This window comes from Tamandua tetradactyla, chromosome 12 (genome assembly GCF_023851605.1).
Source record: "Tamandua tetradactyla isolate mTamTet1 chromosome 12, mTamTet1.pri, whole genome shotgun sequence".
NCBI classification, from domain to species: Eukaryota; Metazoa; Chordata; class Mammalia; order Pilosa; family Myrmecophagidae; genus Tamandua; species Tamandua tetradactyla.
Genome location: NC_135338.1, coordinates 52,691,014 through 52,712,341, shown reverse-complemented (window position 1 = coordinate 52,712,341; position 21,328 = coordinate 52,691,014). Strand labels below are relative to the sequence as shown.

At 46.6% G+C, this 21,328-nt stretch overlaps 1 protein-coding gene and 1 pseudogene across 1 annotated transcript in view; one reads left to right on the top strand and one right to left on the bottom strand.

The window, feature by feature from the left end:
• Positions 1–997, bottom strand: part of LOC143652674 (abasic site processing protein HMCES pseudogene) — a 1,150-nt pseudogene extending 153 nt beyond the window's left edge.
• FBLN5 (fibulin 5) overlaps positions 1–19,492 on the top strand; it is a 78,622-nt gene extending 59,130 nt beyond the window's left edge. The window contains exons 9-12 of the mRNA XM_077123374.1: positions 2,924–3,046; positions 3,977–4,103; positions 6,740–6,935; positions 15,552–19,492. Of these exons, the coding sequence (XP_076979489.1) occupies positions 2,924–3,046; positions 3,977–4,103; positions 6,740–6,935; positions 15,552–15,713 (608 nt within the window). The 3' untranslated portion in view covers positions 15,714–19,492. The remainder of the gene's footprint in view (positions 1–2,923; positions 3,047–3,976; positions 4,104–6,739; positions 6,936–15,551) is intronic.
• The last annotated feature ends 1,836 nt before the right edge of the window (positions 19,493–21,328 follow it).

The following is a 21,328-nucleotide window of genomic DNA, read 5'->3' as shown; positions in this document are numbered from 1 at the left end:
TGGCTGGACCACTGGGGCACGTCTGACCCTTCCTTTTTTGGGAGACTTGCGTCCAGCCATTCCACGTCTTCTGGAACTTGCCTTGGGCTTCTTTTTGACCAAGTCAACAGGAGCCAGACCCTCCAGGGTGTTGTTTCAGGAGATACCCACCAGCTGGGAGACTGGGTGGAAGGTGATGTCCTCCATGGGGTGGGTTAACATCAGAGCTTCCTGAGTTGAGATGTCACCCAAGTCCAGCCTCCTCTCCATCTGATGCAGCAGGCATCCGGTGGTGGATGTCATCCAGGCCTCTGCAGGAATCCACGGGGATGATGGTACAGGAATACACAAGAGGCCTCTTCCCTGTGGGGACTCCCAGCTGCCAAAGATCCCAGCCACTGTCAGCAGCCTCCAGGTGTCCCAAACTTTCTCCCAGTCCTCAGGACTGTCGGTGGCACCATTGCTGCCTGACTTTTCTGTTTTGGTTTGGGGGTAGGTAGGTGAAGAATGGCCTCCTCTGGCTTGTTCCCTGACATTGCTATAGCTTGAAAGGTCGCCTTCTTTGAACCAAGGAGGGACCAAGCCCCATCACCTTGGAGCAAGGATACGCTCAGATGAGTCTGCGTCCTTCTCAAAGTGCAGTTGAGGCAGAAGCACTGGTCTACTGTGTTATCACAGCTGGTGTAGCCCCTCCATACGGTGCCAACCCTCTTAGCCTTGTCGCCTAGTTTCTCAGGAACTTGTGAAGCTTAGCTGGCCCTGAAAATCATGGTTCTCACATGGATGTGTGAAAATGGCCTAATGTGTCCCCCTGGCCAGAAACCAGGCTTGCATTTCTGCTTTTTGGTGGACTTTAAGAAGATCTGGGGATTACAGACCCTAACACAAACTGAGTGGGGTCTGTCAGAGCCCCTTCCAGTTCAATGGGATAGGTGGGGGAGGGGTGCTGCTTGCTCTGTCTGCCCTGGATCTGGCCCTGCTCACAGGTTCTCCTAACCTCAGAACTCTCAAAACCCATCGATTTGAAGTCCAGGGCGTGATGACTCCAGAGGCGTTACAGCGCTGTGTTGGATCTAGAGGCTGGCTGTCTGGGTTCAGATCTACTTCCTAGTGACTTAGTCACGTCACCTAAACCTCTTGAAGCATCCACCCTTCCTCCGTAAACTATGGATAATAATAACACCTCCCTCATAGGGTTAAAGGTGAGGACCAACTAAGATGAGGCTGGTAAAATGTTTAACCCAGGGCTTGACAGAGAGGGAGTTCTCAGGAGGAACAGGTGTTCCTACTGCTTCCACTAAAGGCCTGAGCAGAATCTACAAAGGAAATAGAAATAAATTAGGACTCTTGTCATAATGGGGTGGAGTCAGAGACTTAGGACTCTCTATGTCTCCTAGGGGAGGGCAGTGGGACATGACAGAAGAAGATATTACCTAATGGAGCAGGTTTTAGCTTTTCATATCAGCATCCCAATTCTGCTGGCAGTCACCCCCCAGCCCCCCGGGAGAGACAGGAGAGAGGGTTTCCTTCTCAGATGTGAGTGGCCTTAGGGTGTAATACCTGGAATTATCTGATGGTGGGGAAGCAGCCTCCTTTGCACTGACTCTCGGTTTCAGGGTGATTCTGAGTTAGGGAGTAATCCGAGGACATGTCACATGGGGAAACTAGTGAAAGCAAGTTTTCGGGAAAGAACAAGTGAAAGAAAAACATGTTTTTTTTGGCCCGCTTATTGAATGAGGTTCGAATGGTGCTCTGCTGCCAAACACTGTGTGATGGCCTTGGATTTTCTGGAGCAGCTGCTCCTGCATCCATGGCCACGGCCTACACGGCCAGGTTGTAAAATCACATGTGTAGGGTGCCCTTCCTCATCTCCACCTCTCTGGCCAACTCCTGGCTAGTTCCAGGCTGGCTGGAGGCCTGCCCGCAGCACCTGGGCTGGCCGCCTCCCCTGTCCCAGGGGGCACCTGAGTCTGGCAGCAGAGAGACATCCCTGCTGACCCCATGCCACTCCAGAGTTTTCTCTTTTCAAGGGGGTTTTTGACATGTTGAACTTTTAGTGTACTGGTCGTCTGGATATATTCCCACCTACCCCCCCCCCTTTTTTTTTCTATTTTAAAGCAGTTTTATTGAGATAGAGTATGATTCACCCATTTAATGTATATAATTCAGTGGCTCTTAGTGTGTTCACAGAGTTGTGCATCCATCAGCACAATCGATTTTAGAGCATTTTCATTATCCCCCAAAGAAATCCCACCCCCCTTAACCATCACCCCAGTCTTCCCGTCCTTACTTAGCTCTAAGTAATCTGTTTTCTGTCTCTGTAGATTTCCCTGTTCTGAACATTTCTCATAAATAGAATCACACAGTAGGTGGTCTTTTGTGACTGACTTCTTCCACTTTGCATACTGTTTCCAGGTTACAGATATGTCCCTTTTAATTGTGATTTTGGGAACAAAATTGTTTCTCAACTTGGCAGGGGCAGAGAGGAGTGGTTGGCGGGTTCCTGGCAAAACTAAGTTTGCCCCTTTGGAGGATGGGGTCCTGGGACCCAGTGAATAGTTTTTTGCTCTAGGAGAAGACTGCTGCACCCAGAAAACCCCCATTGGGCAGGTCAGAGATAGAGGGTGGATTCACCTGCAGAACGAAATCGTCAGTGAGGAGTAGATGATGTGGAACCAGGGGCAGCGGGTGTTGGAAGCTCAATGGAGATAGATTTCGGCTCCACGTAGGTAAGAATTTTCTACCAATTAGGACTGCCCAGTTCAATGGGCTTCCTCATAGGTCTGAGCTCCCTATGGCGAGAGGGTTCAACAAGTGAATTTACAACTTCTTGTCAGGAGAGGCATCAGCTCAGGTGGGTGTGGGAGTTGGAGGAGGTGGTCTCTAAGCCCCCACCCCCAGGTGTCCTGCGATCACCAACAGCAGGTGTAACTGTCGCCCTCAGATATGGACGAGTGCAGCTTCTCCGAGTTCCTCTGCCAGCACGAGTGTGTGAACCAGCCCGGAACCTTCTTCTGTTCCTGCCCTGCTGGCTACATTTTGCTGGATGACAACCGGAGCTGCCAGGGTAAGGCTGTCCCGAGGGGCTTGGCAAGGGGAGGTGTGAGGTAGGACTGGCTCTGGAGGCTCCCTGGACGTCTGCACCTGGGGAGTCGGGTGAGGCTTTAGGAAGGGGTGAGGGCAAGGGGTGGCAGCTCGCAGAGCGGCAGGCTGCCTGGGCTGGGGCCTTCCTGCCCTGGGTACCCATCCTCTGACCCTGAAAGGACACGGACTACTCACACTTCTGTAATGAGATCCCCAGCTGCAGATGGTACCTAAGAGTGTGCTAAGGCACCTCTGAGGCGTGAGCCAGATCCACCCGGGGCTTCTCATGGCCTAGTCCTGCTCACTCAGGCCAGGGCCCAGCAAGGGGAGGCCTTGCACATCTGACTGCTCTGTCCCTCTAAGGGATCATAGCCAGGATCCCAGGCTATGAGGGGGCAGGCCTTCTCCAGGTTGGCGGGTTGGCCCAATTTTTAGACCCCTTCCCAACTTCTGGGATGAGGCCAGTGGCCGACCAAGTCTCAGTCTCCTCGAACTTGCTGTACCAACATCAAACAAGAATTCTCCATAACAGTGCATACAATAGAAATATAATGCAAGCTACACGTGTGAGCCACATATGTAACTTTGAATTTTCTAGTAGCCACATTAAAAGGTACAAAGAAACAGGTAACATTAATTTTAATTATATTTTATTTGATGCAATATAATTTCAACACCTGATCAAATTGAAAATTTATGATGAGATATTTTACATTGTTTTTTTTCCATACTGAGTCATCAAAATCCAGTGTGTATTTCATACTTACAACATACCTCAATTTGGACTAACTGCACTTCAAGTGGCTGGTGGCTACCATATGGGACAGCGAGCACAGCCCCCAGCCCCTCACATTCACACTGGACCCAGGGCCTGCATCTTGGAAGTGCTGCTTCTCTCCACCCTGCATTTCAGATATCAATGAATGTGAGCACCGCAACCACACATGCAACCTGCAGCAGACTTGCTACAATTTGCAAGGAGGCTTCAAATGCATTGACCCCATCCGCTGTGAGGAGCCTTATCTTCGGATCAGTGATAAGTAAGTCAAGGCTTTCCCTTGGGAAATGGAAACAGGGAAGGGGGCTCACATATGCACATATGGACACACACTACACACATTCACACACATTCACACAATATCACGCACTCACATAAACACTCGCATATCCCACTCTCACACACATACACACAACTCACATACACACTCACACACATATACACTCACAACAGACACTCACATATACACCCAACCACACACCACTCACAATACACACACACACACAGGCATTTTCTGCCTTCCAAATAGTCATACATTCACTGCCCCTGAGCAATGCCAAGCTCTAGGAATGCATCATCTAAGAGAGGAATTCACAGCTCACCAGTGTGGTTATTGCTTTGCTCAAAACTTGGCAAAAGAGAGAGCACAAAGCAGGGGCCAGGGGTCCTTTAAAGAAGGACCTTCTCTTATTACTGAGAAGCTATGCTACTTTGGAACACCGTTCTCTGATTTCTGCTTTGTGCAGAGCAGAGCTTCAGGCTATTCTTGCCAGCTCCTTTCCTGGTTCTCTCAAGGTCGACTCTGCCTGTGGTTGGGGAAGTGACGCAGCTCAGCAGCCAGCACTGAGGTGGCGTTATGGGTTAAGTCCCTGAGGTGACACTCGGCCCACCCTGCCTCCCCACATTCCAGTCTGATTCCAGCTTTTTTTCCTACCCGGGTATCCTGCCAACCTGTCCAGGACTAGCTGTCACCTTTACCATGCCCCAAATGTCTGGCCTGCCTGCTTTTGTGCATGTGCATCATGGCATGTGGAAGGCGTTCTGCCCATCCCCACGTAGCTAGATCCATGCCATCTTTCAGAGCTCAGCCCAAATGCCACCTCTCCAAGCTGTTTGTGGGTCATCTTCAGCTGGAAATAATCACTCCCTCCTCCAGGCTTCGTTTAGGAAACTATTCTTTTCTGTGTGATACAGGGCATTTTAATGTGGCCATTTTGGCAACAGGGACATTTTGACTTGGCTATTGTGATAAAGGGACATTTGGATGTGGCCTTAACAATTGAAACTTTAAAATTCTTTTTATTCATTCATTTATTCAATATTAGTTGAGCTCCTATTATGTACCAGACACCATGCCAGGTCCTCTGGATATTTGCTTTTCTGGAGCTTGGAGTCCAGTGGAGGGGAAAGACTTCAAACAGATTGTCACCTGCACAAATACTTAATTACAGATTGTGATAGGTGCTGTGAACAGTAAGAATGGAAATTTATAAGAAGAAAGGATTAGGCTGGACCTGATCTAGGCCGGAGAGTCAGGAGGCCCATCTGAGGACATGACATTTGGGCTGTGATGGGAAGGTGAGTTGACTGTCAACTAACCAGACAGTGGACGAGCAAAGGGAGCAGCATGTAAAAAAACCTGTAAGGCCAGAGTGATCGTAATGCCTCTGGGACAGGGAGAAGCTCAAGTTGCTGCAGCCTCCTGAGTAAGAGGTGGTTAGAGAAATTTACAGAGGTCAGACCCAGCAGAGTCTTGAAGGCTAATGTGGGCATTTGGTTTTTATTCAATTTGCAATGGGCAGCCACTGAAGAGTCTTAAGTAGGGGAGAGACATAATCTGATTTACACTTGGCAAAGGGCACTCTGGCTGCTGTGTGAAAAATGCGTATGCCTTGGAGAGAAAGAGACCCACTGGGAGCCAAGTACAGAGACCAGAATGAGAGGCGGTGATGGCTTGGATATCACAGTGGCCATAGCAAGCGGAGATGGTGGTTGGATTTGAAATATATTTTGGAAGTTGAGCCCACACATCTTGTGGATAGATTGGATGTCAGGGGTGAGTGACAGAGACATGTCAAAGCCCAGCTCTGGCCACCAAGGCTTATATCGACAGACATCTTTATTCCCATTGTGAACTCTGACCCTGGGGGAGTCTTGGGATGAGGTGAGGGATGGAGTGGGAAGGTTAAAGATGAAATGTGGGGTGTTTAGACCAAGCATTCCTTGGTAATAAAAGTCAGTGATCCTTGTCTGTTACTAGAGTTTCAAATCAGCTCCTTTGTTTTGGAGATATTTGTGTCCATGATTGTTTTTCCACTAGAAGGTGAACTATTTGAGGTTGGGATCTTATTTATTGTAATTCAAAGTTTCTAACATCATGCTTTGCACATAGGGAGTTTCGAGCTCTTGTTTAGTGAATGTAAAGATTTAATTACATGGACAGGGCTAAGTGCAATAGAGAATGTGAAAGGCCCCTCAAGATCTGTTGACCTAACATAATTTCTCATTTTAAATATGTCTTAATGGGTAATAGAAAATGAGGGCAGGGGAAGTGAAGGGCTATGTGAGCAGCGGCACATTTTGCTACCTAAATACATGACAAATGTAAAGTGCATTCAAGAGTGATCCAGCATGGTGAAAACCAGAGAGCTAAGATTTATACTTTAGTAGTCAGGATACCTGATTAACCAGAATAGACCACTGCCTAGGGAACGGAGAGCTCCCCGCCATGCTGGAGACTTTTTCGACCAGTGCCAGGAGCTGAAAGCTTTTATAGTTATATCATGTGGGTGGTAAAAATGGGGTAGCCGCATCCTCAGTTTTTGAAGTGAGGAAGGAGTTAAAACCAGCATCTGGAAAGGATTTACTGAATTTTCACATGATTTACCTTCCCAATAGCCGCTGCATGTGTCCCGCCGAGAATCCTGGCTGCAGAGACCAGCCCTTCACCATCTTGTACCGGGACATGGACGTGGTGTCAGGACGTTCCGTTCCTGCTGACATCTTCCAAATGCAAGCAACGACCCGCTACCCTGGCGCCTATTACATTTTCCAGATCAAGTCTGGGAACGAGGGCAGAGAATTCTATATGCGGGTAAGAGCAAGCAGTGAGCCACGGCCACCCCCTTGGACAATGGAGGTGTGTTGTCTGGCCCAGGAATGGGGTACAGGTAGGAGGGACCATTGTGAGCACAGAAGAGCAGAAGCAGTGGGAGTCTGGAGTTCAGCGTTCCCATTCCATTCACTTCTCACACGGCCTTAGGAAAGATGCTCCTTCTCCATGAGCCTCAGGATTCTTTTTTTTTGGATGTCCATGTTATTCTTTTAAAAATATTTTTATTATACACAACAAACAAACATACAAACGTTCTTAACATACAAACATTCTTGTCATGGTTGCAAGCAATGAGCCTCAGGATTCTTAAGTGTAAAATGAAAAGTTAGGCCAAGATGCAATCTTAGGTCTCCTCTCTCCTAGAATTCAGTGGGAGGGTCATTCATGTATCCATTTATCCATCTCCCCGTTAACAAATATTTATTCAGTTCCTACTATGCACTTCTAGAAATTGAGGCAGAGCAGGAAACAGACACTGAAATCCTGCCCAGAAATGGTCTCTGCCTGTGCTGTCCCATGTGCTAACCATTAGCTATATGCAGCTATGTATATTTAAATTTAAACTAATTAAAATTAAATTAAATTAAAAATTCAGTTCCACAGTCACATTGGCCACATTTAAGTCCTCACTGGCCACAGGTGGCTACTGTATTGGAGTCAGATGAGAAAATTTTCCATCATTGCAGAAAGTTCTGTTGTATAGCACCAGCTTATCCTTATTGATTAAAAAAAATTTTTTTTCTAGAACTCGCATCTTAAAATACGGGCTTATTTACAAATTTGGAACATGTCATACTGCATAATTTAACACTATTGAACCTCATCTCCTGAGACCACTGGCTTTGAACAGCATTTTCCACATTTCAGTGTGGATTAGAATAATCTACATCCACAAGGTGGATTCCAGAGCTTCGTCTCCAGAGAATCTATTTCAGAGGTGGTTGAGGCCCAGCGTATTTGTTTTCTGTGGTTGCTATAACGAATGACCACAAATTTAGTGGTTTAAAACAATAGAAACTTATTCTGTCACAGTTCTGAAAATGAGAAGTCTGAGATCATTTTCACTGAGTTGAAATCGGGGTGTCAGCAGGGCCATGTTGCCTCTGGGGGCTCTCTGGGAGAATCTGTTACTTGCCTCTTCCAGCTTCTGGTGGCTACAGGCATTTCCTGGCTGGTGGCTGCGTCGTTCCCATCTTCTGCCTCCACAGTTCCAACGCCGTCTCCTCTTCTGCATGTGTCAAGTCTCCCTTGGCCTCTCTCGTATCAGGACGCCTGTGGTTGGATTTAGGGCCCATCTGGATGATGCAGGTTAATCTTCTTATGTCAGGATCCTTCATTTAGTCACATCTGCAAAGACTTTTCATCTTAGACGGTAACATTCCAGGGATTAAGAACTGATATCTTTGGGAGGTCATTATTCAGCCTACTAAACCCAGGAATCTGCATTACTGACAGATATGGCATGTGTGCTTCCAGGGTCACTGTGGGGAGCTATGCTCAGAAGGGTGGGCCCATGGAAGCCCACCTACTTTAACTAGAGACCAGCCCATGGGCCTGAGAAAGCATAACGTATTTGCAGAGCTCATTAGCTAGCCCTCTTCTCCCCATTCCCTGGCAGAATCTTCCAATCCTTACCTCTGGAACTGGTACTGTCTGAAAACAGAGACGTCTCAGAAGCAGCAATTAGAACAGATTAGAAAAGGCCCCGGGGTTGGTACTGTGCCTGTGTCCTCCCTAACATGCTCAAGGTGCATCCTCAAAGGACCAGTTTGCATGTGAAAGCATAGCCTGTAGATCAGCACCTTGTAGAGCAATAACAGGGCAAAGGCTTTGAAATACCTGGAATGAGTTGTGGGTCAAGAAGCTTCTGCAAGATGAAAAAGATGGAGCTGTGTTTATGTCTCTTTCCCCCAACCCATAAGCAACTGATGCCCAGGAGACACACACATCTGTGAAGCTTCTGTGGCCCTCTGCTCTGAGGAGCATGAGCCCAGGCCTCTGGCATTCTCCAATCTGGCCCCTCTCATCTGTACAGACATGGCAGTCTCCAGAGTACCAGGTCCATTGGCTGCTTTCATCAAGGGCCCCAATCACAGAAACAAAGATGTTTTTCTCAGGGATTTAAAATACCATCACTGATCCCGCCTATCCCAGTGTCCCTCCAACCCCAGGTTACCCCCCACCCCCACCCCAGCAGGATAGAAAATCTGCAGGACGGTGTTCCTGTCTGGGTGGAATTTAATTCACCAGGACCCCACCCACTGAAATCCACCTAGACCCAACTTGTTTCCTGTGGCCAACTTGCCAGAGGTGCGTGGTGATGGTGGGGGCAGAAGACTGTCTCACAGGTGGAGCAGACAGCAGGGAGAACCCCTTACTGGAAGCTTCCTCTAGGGTCTTGAGTATCTCAGCTACCAGGAAACCCTCGGAACTCACAAAGCCAGGTTGAATGTGGTGTATGTCTTCTCTGAGAACGCTGAGAAGGACTCTAATGCTTTAGTATTTATTCAGAGGAGGTGTCGGGATTCTGAGGCATGCCATGAGAATGCCCGAGGGAACTGAGGTGAGATGGGAAAACCCAGGGCAGGGATGGGGGAGGGGAGGCAGCCCCTGGCCTGAAGTGTCAGAAGGGCCACATCTGTGAAGAACAAACAGGCTGCGTGTGTGTGTGTGTGTGTGTGTGTGTATGAGAGAGAGAGAGAGAGAGAGAGAGAGAGCCCTGGGAAGCCACAGGGCACAATTGGGGAAGTTAGAGAGGCACCTGCCAGATGAGATCCAAGCTATCCAGAGCTGCAGCACACTTGTCCACTCACCAATTATTCAGAAGGTAGCTCCGGAGCCAGGGTGACCTATTCAACAATTTACCCACTGTGTGATCTTGGGCATGTTATCTAACCTGTCTGGGCCTCAATTTCCTCACCTGTAAAGAGTGCACAATAATAGTATTTACCTTGGGATCAAATCAGATCATTTACTTAGTGCAGTGCCTGAAACTGAGAATGCCTTTTATTTTCTATCACACACGCTGGGTTAAGTGGGGGTGAAACCATTCAGTGATTAATTTTTCTTACACTGCTATCTTCAGACCTGATGTTCCTAGATGACATTTCAGCTCAATCCCACAGGATTCCCAGGCACTTTCAGTTATTATTGAATTATCTCATTCTCTCATATCAAATCCACATTGTTTTAAATGGTATCTCTTACCTCTCAGCTTCTCGCTCACTGTTTAGTCTTTGCTGCCTCCCTCTTCTGCTCCTTCCATACTGTCACTGCTGCCTCTGCTCCTCCCAGGTTGGGATGTGGGTGCAGGTGGTGGAAGGGGCAAGGTTTGGGGTGCCAGGTCCTACGATTGTAACCTGGCATTGGTGCCCTCTTTAAGGCAGAAAACCAGAAGCTCTCGCTTTCTCAGAATGCTTTTGTGCTTTCTTTGGAGAATTCCCTGGGGGCTTCCTACTAACCATTCCCTTGAGCAGGCGATAGGGCCACTGGTTTGACCAGTTGTCACCCCAGACTTCTTGGCCTGTCTTTCTGGCACTATCTCCCACACTGACCTTTTGTGGTAGGAGCCACCTCATCCAGCAGCCAGATCTTGCACAAGGACCTTTCAGAATACCAATACCTAGCTGTGGCGTCCACAGAAAACCCTCCGAAGTTTTGCTGTGCTAAACTCTGGTAGTGCAAACAGCATCCCTGACACCTCCTCTTCTTACTGTGCTATGGGGGTGACTCCAGGACTTTCACCTCTAAATTTCTCCAAGTGAGAACCAGGCACCACTCTCTTCATCCTTGAGCTTCAGGGGACACTTATCTCTGACCAATCATTTTGAAATCACCTTTGCTCGAGGTACAGGATGGCAAGTGTGTTTCATAAAACAAATATACAAATACACACTGGAGGTGGTGACAGAGTGAGAGAAAGATCTGGTTGGGGGCAATGGCTTTGCAAGTTCTGTAAAACAGCAACACAACAAGGCAGTAGCAGCAGCAAGCCTTGTAGGGTGCTCACCACGCGCCAGATGCTCTTCCAAGTGCTTTCCATACAGCAATCCTTTCATGTTCTCCACAATCCTAACTTTTGGAACCCGTTTTATTGCTCTCATTTTACAGATGACAACATAAGGCACAGAGAGGTTCATACTTTGCCCAAGGTTTCACAGCTAGTAAACACCAGAGTAGGATTTGAACCTAGGTAGTCGGGCACCAAAATCTGTACTCTTATCCTTCTCTTTAGAACGTGTTCAGGGGGTGTTTTCACCTACTTATCCAGCTTTGGGATCTCAACAGAAATTGAGACAATAAGGAAGGTCTATTTTAACATCTATCGGTACAATAGAAAGTGTTTAATAAACATTAGTTATTATCATGTAGATGATGCTACTGCTGCTGCTGCTGCCATTGTGGGGAGATGTGAGCTCCTGGGCTCTGGAGAAGTTGAGAGTGCTGGTGAAGGGACTGGGGCATCCTGCGGGAGGTGGGGCTGGATGGCTGTCAGGCTCCCTCATCCTGATTTTGTTACTGAGCCCTTAGGCAGCCTCCTCTGGCCCAGTGAAACACACATGTACATGCCCACAAGCACAAGCACAAGCACAAGCACAGAGAACTGGTGATTGGCTTTGGCCAGGTATCTTAGGGACACAATTAGAACAAGAAGAAGGAGCCTTGTCATGGGATTCAGGCTGTGCCAAAAGTACATTTGCTCATGACACACGTGGATCAGGTGGCAGGGCCGAGGGAAGCTGACCAGCTGCAGCCTGGCTGTTTGCCCATCACATAACGCCATCCATCCCATGAGTTGATTTAGCAAAGTGAGTGTGCATGGGAACAGGGCCTATGTTTGGTGGGCTGAAGGCAACCTCTTCCCACTGTGGTTACCTCTACCAGCCTTTGGTCTTTCACTCCTTCCCTCCATCACCAACATTTATTCAGCTGTACTGTATAGTGACTTTGAGTCAGGCACAGAGAATTCAGAAAGAAAGAAACAGGATGTGGCTCTGCCCTTGAGGGACTCTTTCTATAGTAGAGAGGGAATAGACAACCCAGCAGACACCTACAACTCAAGGTGATGGTTCTAAAGAAGAAAAAGCATTATAGGTTTGAGAGGTTACCAAGAACTTAACAGGTAGCATAGCGGTTGGATTTTGGAATTAGATACTCCAGTAGCAACCACTAGTTGTGTGACCTTATGCAGTGTATTTAATCTACTTACACTGTACTGTTATAAAGATTAAATGAGATGATATATAAAAGATCTTAGCCAAATGCCTGGTGGTGGCATCACCATCATTATCATCATCATCATCATCATCATCAATATGGAGACCTATTTCACTAATGCCCTTCTGCCCTAAAAACCAGGACAAGTGTGGTGGGGTCGGGGGTGGGGGGTGGCTGTTCTCAGCTCTCCTGGCAGGCACTTGAGTCCCTCAGTGTTTTTATGGACAGGCCTTTTCCAAGGTGCTGCAGATCTGACCCTAGTGGAGATTGATCTTGCTGATTTCCAAGGTTACTTCCAAATGGGACAGTCTAGAATTCACTCAAACGCTGGAGACGTTTACCCAGGAAAACCCAGAAGAACAACTTGGAAATTTCCCCTCCTAAACCTTGGGCTCTGTGGATCTCCCTCCAGAGGGTTCCCCACTTCTCGGGGCCTTCAACCTTTGGCCTTTGTTCACGCAAAACGGTGAAAGCTAGTGAGCTGTTTCTGTATTTACATGCCGTGGGCATTTCCCTGTGGAGATGTACGCTCTGAAGTCCTAGCCCAGGGCTCCAGGGTTTTGTGAGGGCTGACAAGGAAGTCTAAGCAATATTGAGGAGGTGCCAATTACGCTGATGCTGACGGAAACCGGAGGCAATGCCAAGAGGAAATTGTGTGGTTATCAGATTGCGGGCAGATAGGGGGAGGTCCCAGTACCTGGCTGGCACCTGTCTGCCAGCCCCACCCTTGTTATACCTGTGGCAGGTTCTAGGGATGTTCAGAACTTTAGGGGGAACCCTCCATTTCTGGAGACAGATAAAACATCTGGTGTGGCCTTAAACAAAATCAACGGCCTTGATTTTGCAGAGCCTGTTCCTTTCAACTTCTGGACACGGCGTTGGGCTCTGCAACTTAAAGGAAGTGACTGTCCAGCCCATTCCTGTTCTTTCACACTATTTCCTCTTCCAGAGGCCAGTATCTGACAATTAGACTGACCTTGGCCCGTCTGTCATTTGGGGTAGAGAAGAGAAATGAAATTCACAACAGTCCTTTCCGATAATTGTTGGGTGGTGAGGACGGGTGGTGTTTGGGGTTAGGCAGAAACCCCTGACTGGAATCCCTCGGCTTTGCCCTGACGAGCTGGGGGAGCCTAAGCAATGGGTGGGACTCTGTTTGCTTATTTTGAAAATAGGGAAATAATGAGGCAACTTCAGTACACTCTTAGGCAAGGGCAGACAGGGTCCCTGCCTGCGTTCTGTGCTTTAGAGTAGCTCCTTTCAACCTTCAATTTGCAGGCAGAGCGCTGGGTGTTAGATGCACATTCTGGTTCAGCAGGTCTGGGTGGGGCCTGAGATTCTGCATTTCTGACACGCTCCCCAGGGAGGCTGAAGTTATTACTTCGCACACCACACTTAGTGTAGCCAGGCCTTAAGTGCTGGGGTTTGAGGTGGGGGTGAGGGCTTTACAAATTTATTTTCAAAGGGCAAGTGAATTTAAAATAGAAATTCAACACAATTACTCTGATATTACATCTGAGTTCTCTTGACGAAGAAAGGTGGTCTGATATTTTATTCTTATACATCGTTCTTGTCTGCAACGTAATCTACAATTGTTTGTGGACAGATGACCTTTTCTGCCTCTATATCAGGAATGTCAAGCCCCAATTTGTCTTCCATGGCTGTGATAATCTCCACTTGGTCTAAACTGTCTCAGCCCAGGTCTTTCATAAAATGTGAATTTGCTGAGAGCTTTTCTGGGTCAGTCTCATCATAGAGTTTCAAGACGTAAAGAATATGGTCCTTGATTTCCTCTAATGTCAAAGGAGGTGCGCCACTGTACTGGTGTCAAAAGTCTGTAATTTTACCTGGAAGCTGAGCAAGGACTAGCTGTGGCGCACTGAGCCTCTTTGGGATCCCTGCAGAGTGCAGGGTGGCACTGAGCAGCCCCAGGGACCTGGGGGCAGCAGTGTGAAGGCGGGTGGCCAACCCAGATGGCAGCGACATGAGCTGCCATGGCTCCTGTAAGGTTTTCTAAAGTAATTTTTTTTTATTGTGCATAAAATATATACATAAAACATGAAATTTGCCATTTTAACCATCTTTGAGTGTGCAGTTTAGTGGCATTAATTACATATAATTTTGTGCTACCATCGCTGCCATTCATTACCAAAACTTTTTGCTACCCTAAACAGAAACTCTGTACCCATCAAGCAGTGACCACCCTCGAACCCCCATCCTCCCCCCCCACCACCTCCAGTCCCTGGAAGCCTCTACTTTACTTTCTGTTCCTTAGAGGATTTTTATGAGGATTAAATAGGCAGATACACTTAAAAGTGGTTTGAAGAGTGCCTCATGCATAGTAGATTCTCAATAGATGCCAGTCCTCTCTCCCTAACCCCTCAGAAGCTTTAGATAAAGATTCAGTGGAGGTGCAAAGTTCACATGAAACTCTTAGGACCACGGCGAAAGAGGTGCAGGATGGCCAAGCTGGAATGACTACAGCTTCTAGATGGGTTCTCAGAAGGGGGCTTCATGCCCAAATCACCTGGAGGCACTGAAACAGATTACAGCTCCCCAGGCATCACCTGGAAGCACAGTGACCTAGGACATCATGTGGGCCCTTGCAATTGTTCTTTTTTTTTTTTTTAATAGCCAATGTGCTTTTGATACCATTTATTTGGGAATTACTGATCTTAGTGTCCTCGTTTTAGAAATAAGGAAACTGAGGTACAGAGAGGTGCATTGATAGCCCTAAGTCCCACCATTTGTTTGTTCAGTTGTTCATTCGTTCAAGATATATTTAATGAATACCTACTTGTGCCAGGCACCATGCAGGACTCGGGGGGAATTCACTGGTGAGAAATTTGGCCCCCATCCCAGCTCTTTCAGAGCTCACGGCCTATGAGGATCTGGGCATCAGACAGGGCCCAAATATACAGTGTGGACAATTACACATGATAATGAATTCTTTCTATCGTATACAAAGTAGAGGATGTAATGGCAGAGGATCCCAGGATACCCGACCTATATTGGGGAATCAGGGAAGGCTCTGCTGAGGAAGTGGCCTTTCAGGGGAGACCTGAAGAGTGAGCAGGAAAGAGCCAGGTGGCACATGGGGAAAGCCAGGGGAAGAGCTTGGCAGAATTGGGGCCCTGAGCGGGCACCCGTTGTACCAAAGTGAGCAAGAGGGAGGGGCCCAATCGAGGTGGGAGAGGTGGGCTGTGGCCAGATCATGCAGGTGGAAACCCTGGTGACCACGTGAGAAGCCATGTCTCCAAAAGGACAGCCATCTGCTCTCCTCGCCCATCTCTATGGTTGCTCCAAGCTTCTGGGGTCAGGCCAATCGCCCCTCCTTCAGTCAGGCCCCATCTAACTAACTGTCCCCGGCTCTGTCCACAGCAAACAGGCCCCATCAGTGCCACTTTGGTGATGACGCGCCCCATCAAAGGGCCCCGGGACCTCCAGCTGGACTTGGAAATGATTACTGTGAACACCGTTGTCAACTTCAGAGGCAGCTCCGTGATCCGACTGCGGGTATACGTGTCACAGTACCCGTTCTGAGCTGCGCGCTGGAGCCACCAACTCTGCCTCTCACCAGCACCAAGGGACAGGAGGAGGAAAGAAAGGAGAGAGAATGAGCGCGAGATAGACATTACGCCTTTCCTGCTGAACACTTTCCTGAGGAGTCAGCCCCCATGTTCTGACCCTCATCTGTCTTATCGTAGACCTGTCACTCTGAAGGACATGCCACCCCCAGCTCCTCTGATGCAATTGTTGAAAAGTATTACCATTGGCACTCTGATGTGCAATCATTGGTGGTTTTTCAAGGCCTTTAGTTTATTTTCAGATTTTTCAAAGGAAATAGATTAGGGTTGCTGGGGTATGAGTCTATGTTCAAAGACTGTGAACAGCTTCCCCTCACCTCTTCCACTCCTCCTTCTATCTCCAGCTGTGTTGCTGCTTTGCAAAGGCCCAAAGAGCTCATGGGGAAATACTGGGTGTAGCTAGTTTGCTTCTTGCATGTACTGAAAAGGCTATGGAAACAAACCACAGCAGGATCTAAGGGATTTTGAAGAGTTTATTGCAAAACCGTGTCTGGTATTTTCAGCCATAAAAGAAGTTTTAGTTGTCCTTAAATTAGTGTAAGTTTTAATCCTTTCTTGTTCATTTTGAGTTTTTGTTTTAAATAAGTGGTAGAATCCCTTCAAAAAGGCCTTCAGACACATGTTATGTTCTGTCTTCCCAACCCAGTCTCCTATCCATTTTAGCCCAATGTTTTCTTTGAGGACCCCTTAATCATGCCTTCTTCAGAATTTTTACCCAATTGGGTTGGAAGGCTGAGGTCTCTAAACTGATTAAATATTTGAAGAGATCTCGTGTTTGGCTCATTTTGACGCTGTAGATGATTCAGCATTTGGGGTTGGCTCTGGTTCTGTTTAAACCTGGTTATTGTGTGGTGGCTTGGAAAGCTCTCTGGAGAGCTGAATCATCGACTCAGACAAACTAATGAAGAATGGGAGACTAAGGGGGCTGGGCGGGGACAGGGGTGGTGGTGAAGGAGTTAAGGGGAAGCCTCCACCTACTCTGAATTCTGTTTCATTCCATTACAAAACAACTCACCATCCCGGGATGAATTATCTCTAGGAACTCTTCCAGAACAGGAATGCATTCACATTACTTTCACCCAATGGTCACCAATCCTTTCTTAAAACTGGAACTTCTAAGAGAAAAACTGATTCCCTAGGAATCACCCCCAGAGTCTGATTTAGTTGATTTGAGGTAAGGCCTGGACTCTGGCAATTTTTAAATCTCTGGTAAAGAGCCATGGTGGAGAACCCATTGTTATAAACCCTGTAGAGAGACGGGGACAAATGTGGTCCAAGCTCTGTACCCTGAACTCAACAGTTTTTCAGTTATTTGTGGGGCTTATCACCCTTTTCCTGATCAAGAGCTTCGAATTTCCTTCCAGTCTTGGAACCGCGGGCAGGGGCGAAGAGAACCACCTGTGTAAATCACAGGTTGGGGACCAGATGGAAGATGCTGCCCAATAGCCCATCTCAGGAATCCCCTGAGGCCTTCAGAAGGAGAGGGATACCCTGGTGGACACCCTCCGATGGTGGAGGTTGAGTCTATAGGATAGTTCTGTGAGTACTCTCATTGTCCTTGTTGGGGATATATTTATTAAAGGCCTACTATGTTCGGACACTGTGCCTTGATTCCTAGGTTCAGTAGGGGTGTCATAGATATTAAGACTGGGCCCCTCTTTGGAGGGAAATAGCATGCTCAGCTCCGAACAGCATCCAAGCAGTTTCAGGTCTGCCTCCCTCACCCAGGGAACATTTCTCACCCCCACCCCACACACCATCCTTGCTATTGACTTTGGTATATATTTTTTTCTGTAACTAAAATAAGCACATCCAGACCATTTCTATTTGCGCTTCTTCAGACAGGTTAAAGTGACATTAATAACATCAACAGCAAATGGCTCAGAATGCCTCAGTTTCCTAGCTCTGAAGAGAAATGAGAATTCCTACAGACTCTCCAACATGCAGGTCCAGCTTGGCTCTCCTCAGAGCACAGACCAGAAGGTTTCCCTTGAGCTTAGGGCTCCCTTGTGTGGCGTCAGGAACGCTGAAGGTTTCTGTGAGTTCTGTACCAAGTTAGCTCAGAATCACCGACTCCCTGGCTCAATCACAAAACAAGGATAAGGTTTCCTTTTGCTTCTGGAAAAGAAGGAAGGGAAGCTTTTTCTTGGTGATTTGAGGACCCATTGGTTTCAGAAGTGCCACATTTGGAACCAGACTTGAGTCTCCAGGGCTTGAGTCTTATTTGTCCCTGTCAAAATGTGGCTTCCTCTGCTTCTAAGAAAAAAGGCACAGAGACATTCATAAGAGCAGGCTCAAAGGGCTTCTTGGACCTCAGATTGCTCTTTTCAAAACATTCTCTGATGAGTTCAGTGTAAGTGAATTAGAGGCATGTGGGATCAATGTCCCTTAAAATACACTTGGGCCTCAAAATTAAAGGGAAAACGGCTTAGGGCAAAGTGTATACTATAAGATCAAACCCCAAACATTTGGGAAACAGTTCGTGAAACTCCCAGAACCCAAAGAGCTGGTTGCTTCACCCACCCCTCGGGAGTAGTAGGATGTTGTTATTGTCACAGGGTTGAGATAAGGCTATTCTTTGAATAACAGCATTATGCTCCACTGTGGAGTCTCCTAGGGCTGGCTGGTCCCTTGGACCTGAGATGTCTGGGCTTTCCACACCTGTCTCTTGTCCCATCTAGGAGCTGGACTGAGAGCTTGTCAAATGAAGCCTTCTCTGTACTGCTCCATCCAGGCCTGAAGAATGAAGGGTCCTGGTGGTGCTGGATTAAGAGCTGGGTCACCTGCAAAGAAGTCATTGCATTGCCACCTAATCTTCTGGATTCAATATGCATGAAAACGTCCATTCAGGTCCTTCTGATTATAAACATTTGTGATTCCTTGAAATGTACTTTGGGGATGACAGCCAGCATTTCCATTAAACTGCAATTTTAGAGTTTCACAGCAGTTTGCCAATCATAATTGGCACAAAATCCACCTACCTGATGGCTTGGGTAACATACTTAGAAATTTTCTTAAGTAACAGTCTTGGCCATTGGCTGTTATTTTCCCAGATGGGGAAAACATTTAAGAAGGCATGATTACTTCATTTTCAGTGGTTTAAATGTATTTTTGTGGCCTGGGTGTTTACTGTTCTGTGCACAAATTGTTCATCCTGAGCCAAGAGAGAGATGACATGATAAAAGGATAATTATTCTTTACTCCCCTCTCACCAGATGAAATCCTGTTTGTGCAAGGTCCTTGTCTTAAGAGGGGCACACACCTTGGTGGAACACACACTCACTATACTTTGGTTGAGCCACTTGCTGAATTCAGGGAGTTGAACAAGATAGATACAATCCACAGAGAGTGCAGATTACCCAAGGGCTTATGCAGCCAGTGAGCCAAAACTGGAACACAACGTGATAGACGCATTTCCGCAAAATTATTTTGGTTAAGTTTTAATCATTGACACATCCATTTTATACAACAGAATTCCCATGCACATCCATGGACATGCTTAAAATTTCAAATAGGATGCCTCTGTTTAGAATTATTAGATATGTTTAAAAGAAGCACAAAGTCAATGTTAGGTGAAATTTTCTTTCTTTTTTTTTTTTAATACAATTTATATGTACTTTGAAACGCAGTATTTTCTTGTCTGGAAAAAAAGTGAACATTTTGAAAAGCTGTTCATTATTTTGGAATTGGTCAGTGCTCATCAACAACAAATATATAGATTGTGCCTTGTGTTGATATTTTTGCTTCCAAATTACTAAGTCTCTCTACTTGATAGATGACTGCTGTCTTCATTAGAATACCTGAGTGTAACCAAAAGTTTTCTATTTAAAAAAAAAATTTAAAGGCTTCAAGACAAAGAAGAGCATAGAGACAAAATTTATCACTTCAGTAGTTTTTGCTGTGATGACAGCTTCTAGTTAGAATTTTTGACTTGCTAATGGTTCCTAATAATAAATCTTAGCCAGCAGCCATCAGTGAAATAAACTATTAGAGTGAGAAAATAGGTGTCAACACAGGAATGATCTACTAATTTGCTACTGTTGTTATCCTTTCACAGAAGAAAATTGCATGTTGAAAGGCAATGACTAAATTCTTTTTTTCAGCTTGGAATGATTTTGAATAATAATGGAAAATGAAAGCGGGAATAAATTGTTTATAGATGCAAATTATGATATTTATCAAGATTTGATAAATTATTAATTAATACTGTTTAGGACCAGAGGCATTGGATGGCTTGATTCCATTTAAAAGTGGGTTTGGTTTTGGTTTTAACCTACTCCATTTTCTAACTCTGCCATTTTTAATCTACTGAGTCACAAGATCATTTCTAACATTTACAATAGGTACCTTAAGTTCTTCTGAGTTTTACCGTACAATGCATTGATAATTTATTCATAAAGAAGAGCATGGGTTACTATGACATTTAAGAATGTTCTCCATTCTCTGCTCTTAAAAACTTTGACCAAAAAAGCCTTCACTGAACCTAAGCTGTGGACCCTGCAAACACCTTTACCATAATCTTGTGGTCTTACTTTTTGTGCTCCATTTTGTTTTGTTCTAGCTGCACATTTAAAAAGATCCCCTGGAGGTTTTCTTCCCAAACCTGGCATTTCCACACAGCATCTTGCCAGCTTTTCTGAGAAGCAGCCTCCATGGGCCAGCAACACTGTTGCATTTTCATGTGTAAAGGTATCTGTTGAAATCAGAATCTACTTTCAGTCAAACCGTGGTTAGTCATGGGGATCTTTTCAGCTCATTTGAGGAAAGCTAGACTCCCTTGCTTCCTGCTCTCTTTTTCCTGTTGGAACTCTGGAATTTATTAACGTCTTAGGGCCTTCTGTACCACTGAATAAAAAAAAAGCACTGGTGGCATCATTTTTCATCAGAGAAGCCAGGATTTTTCACAAATAGGTTGCGAAGAGCTCCCAGGCGTACTGCAAGAATTTTGGAACAATCAGGCACACCGAAAAGGAGCGGTTGCCTCCTTTGGAGAACTGTGGGAATGGGGCCACTGGACTGAGGAGCTGGCCTGGGGGGAGGGGAAATAGCCCCTTCCAGCTAATACTGAACCAAAGCTGCCCCTGCTCTGCGCACTCATCCCCTCGTGCATAAGCTTCCATCTGTGAAATCTCCTGGAGGCTGCTTTCATGTTTTATTTTCAGCAGATTTCCCTCAGTCCTGGTTTACTCTGGTGTCGGTTCTTCAACGACCTGTGGTGGGAAAGGAGAAGAGGCAGGAGGCTGATTTTTCACTGTCCTTGATATCTCTGCTTCTCTTCTGAGGAAGGGCATTGGCTTGGGAGCGCCCTTCGCCCTTCATTCTCTCCTTTTTATCGTCTCACTACCCCCACCTTCCGCTCTTCTCCCTCTCTTCTTTCCCTCGCTGCACCGCCTCCCACACCTGATCTCCTCCCAAAGTTGAAAGGATAGGCCCTTTCCAGTATGAGCAAAGCTGGGTCCCAGGGACAAAGTACAAAGCTGTTTGTGCATTTTCACCTCTTCTCCCGTCAACTCCTCTTTTTTTCTAACCCAGTCATACAGTCTCTTCCCCAACTCCAGAATATCCCTTTCT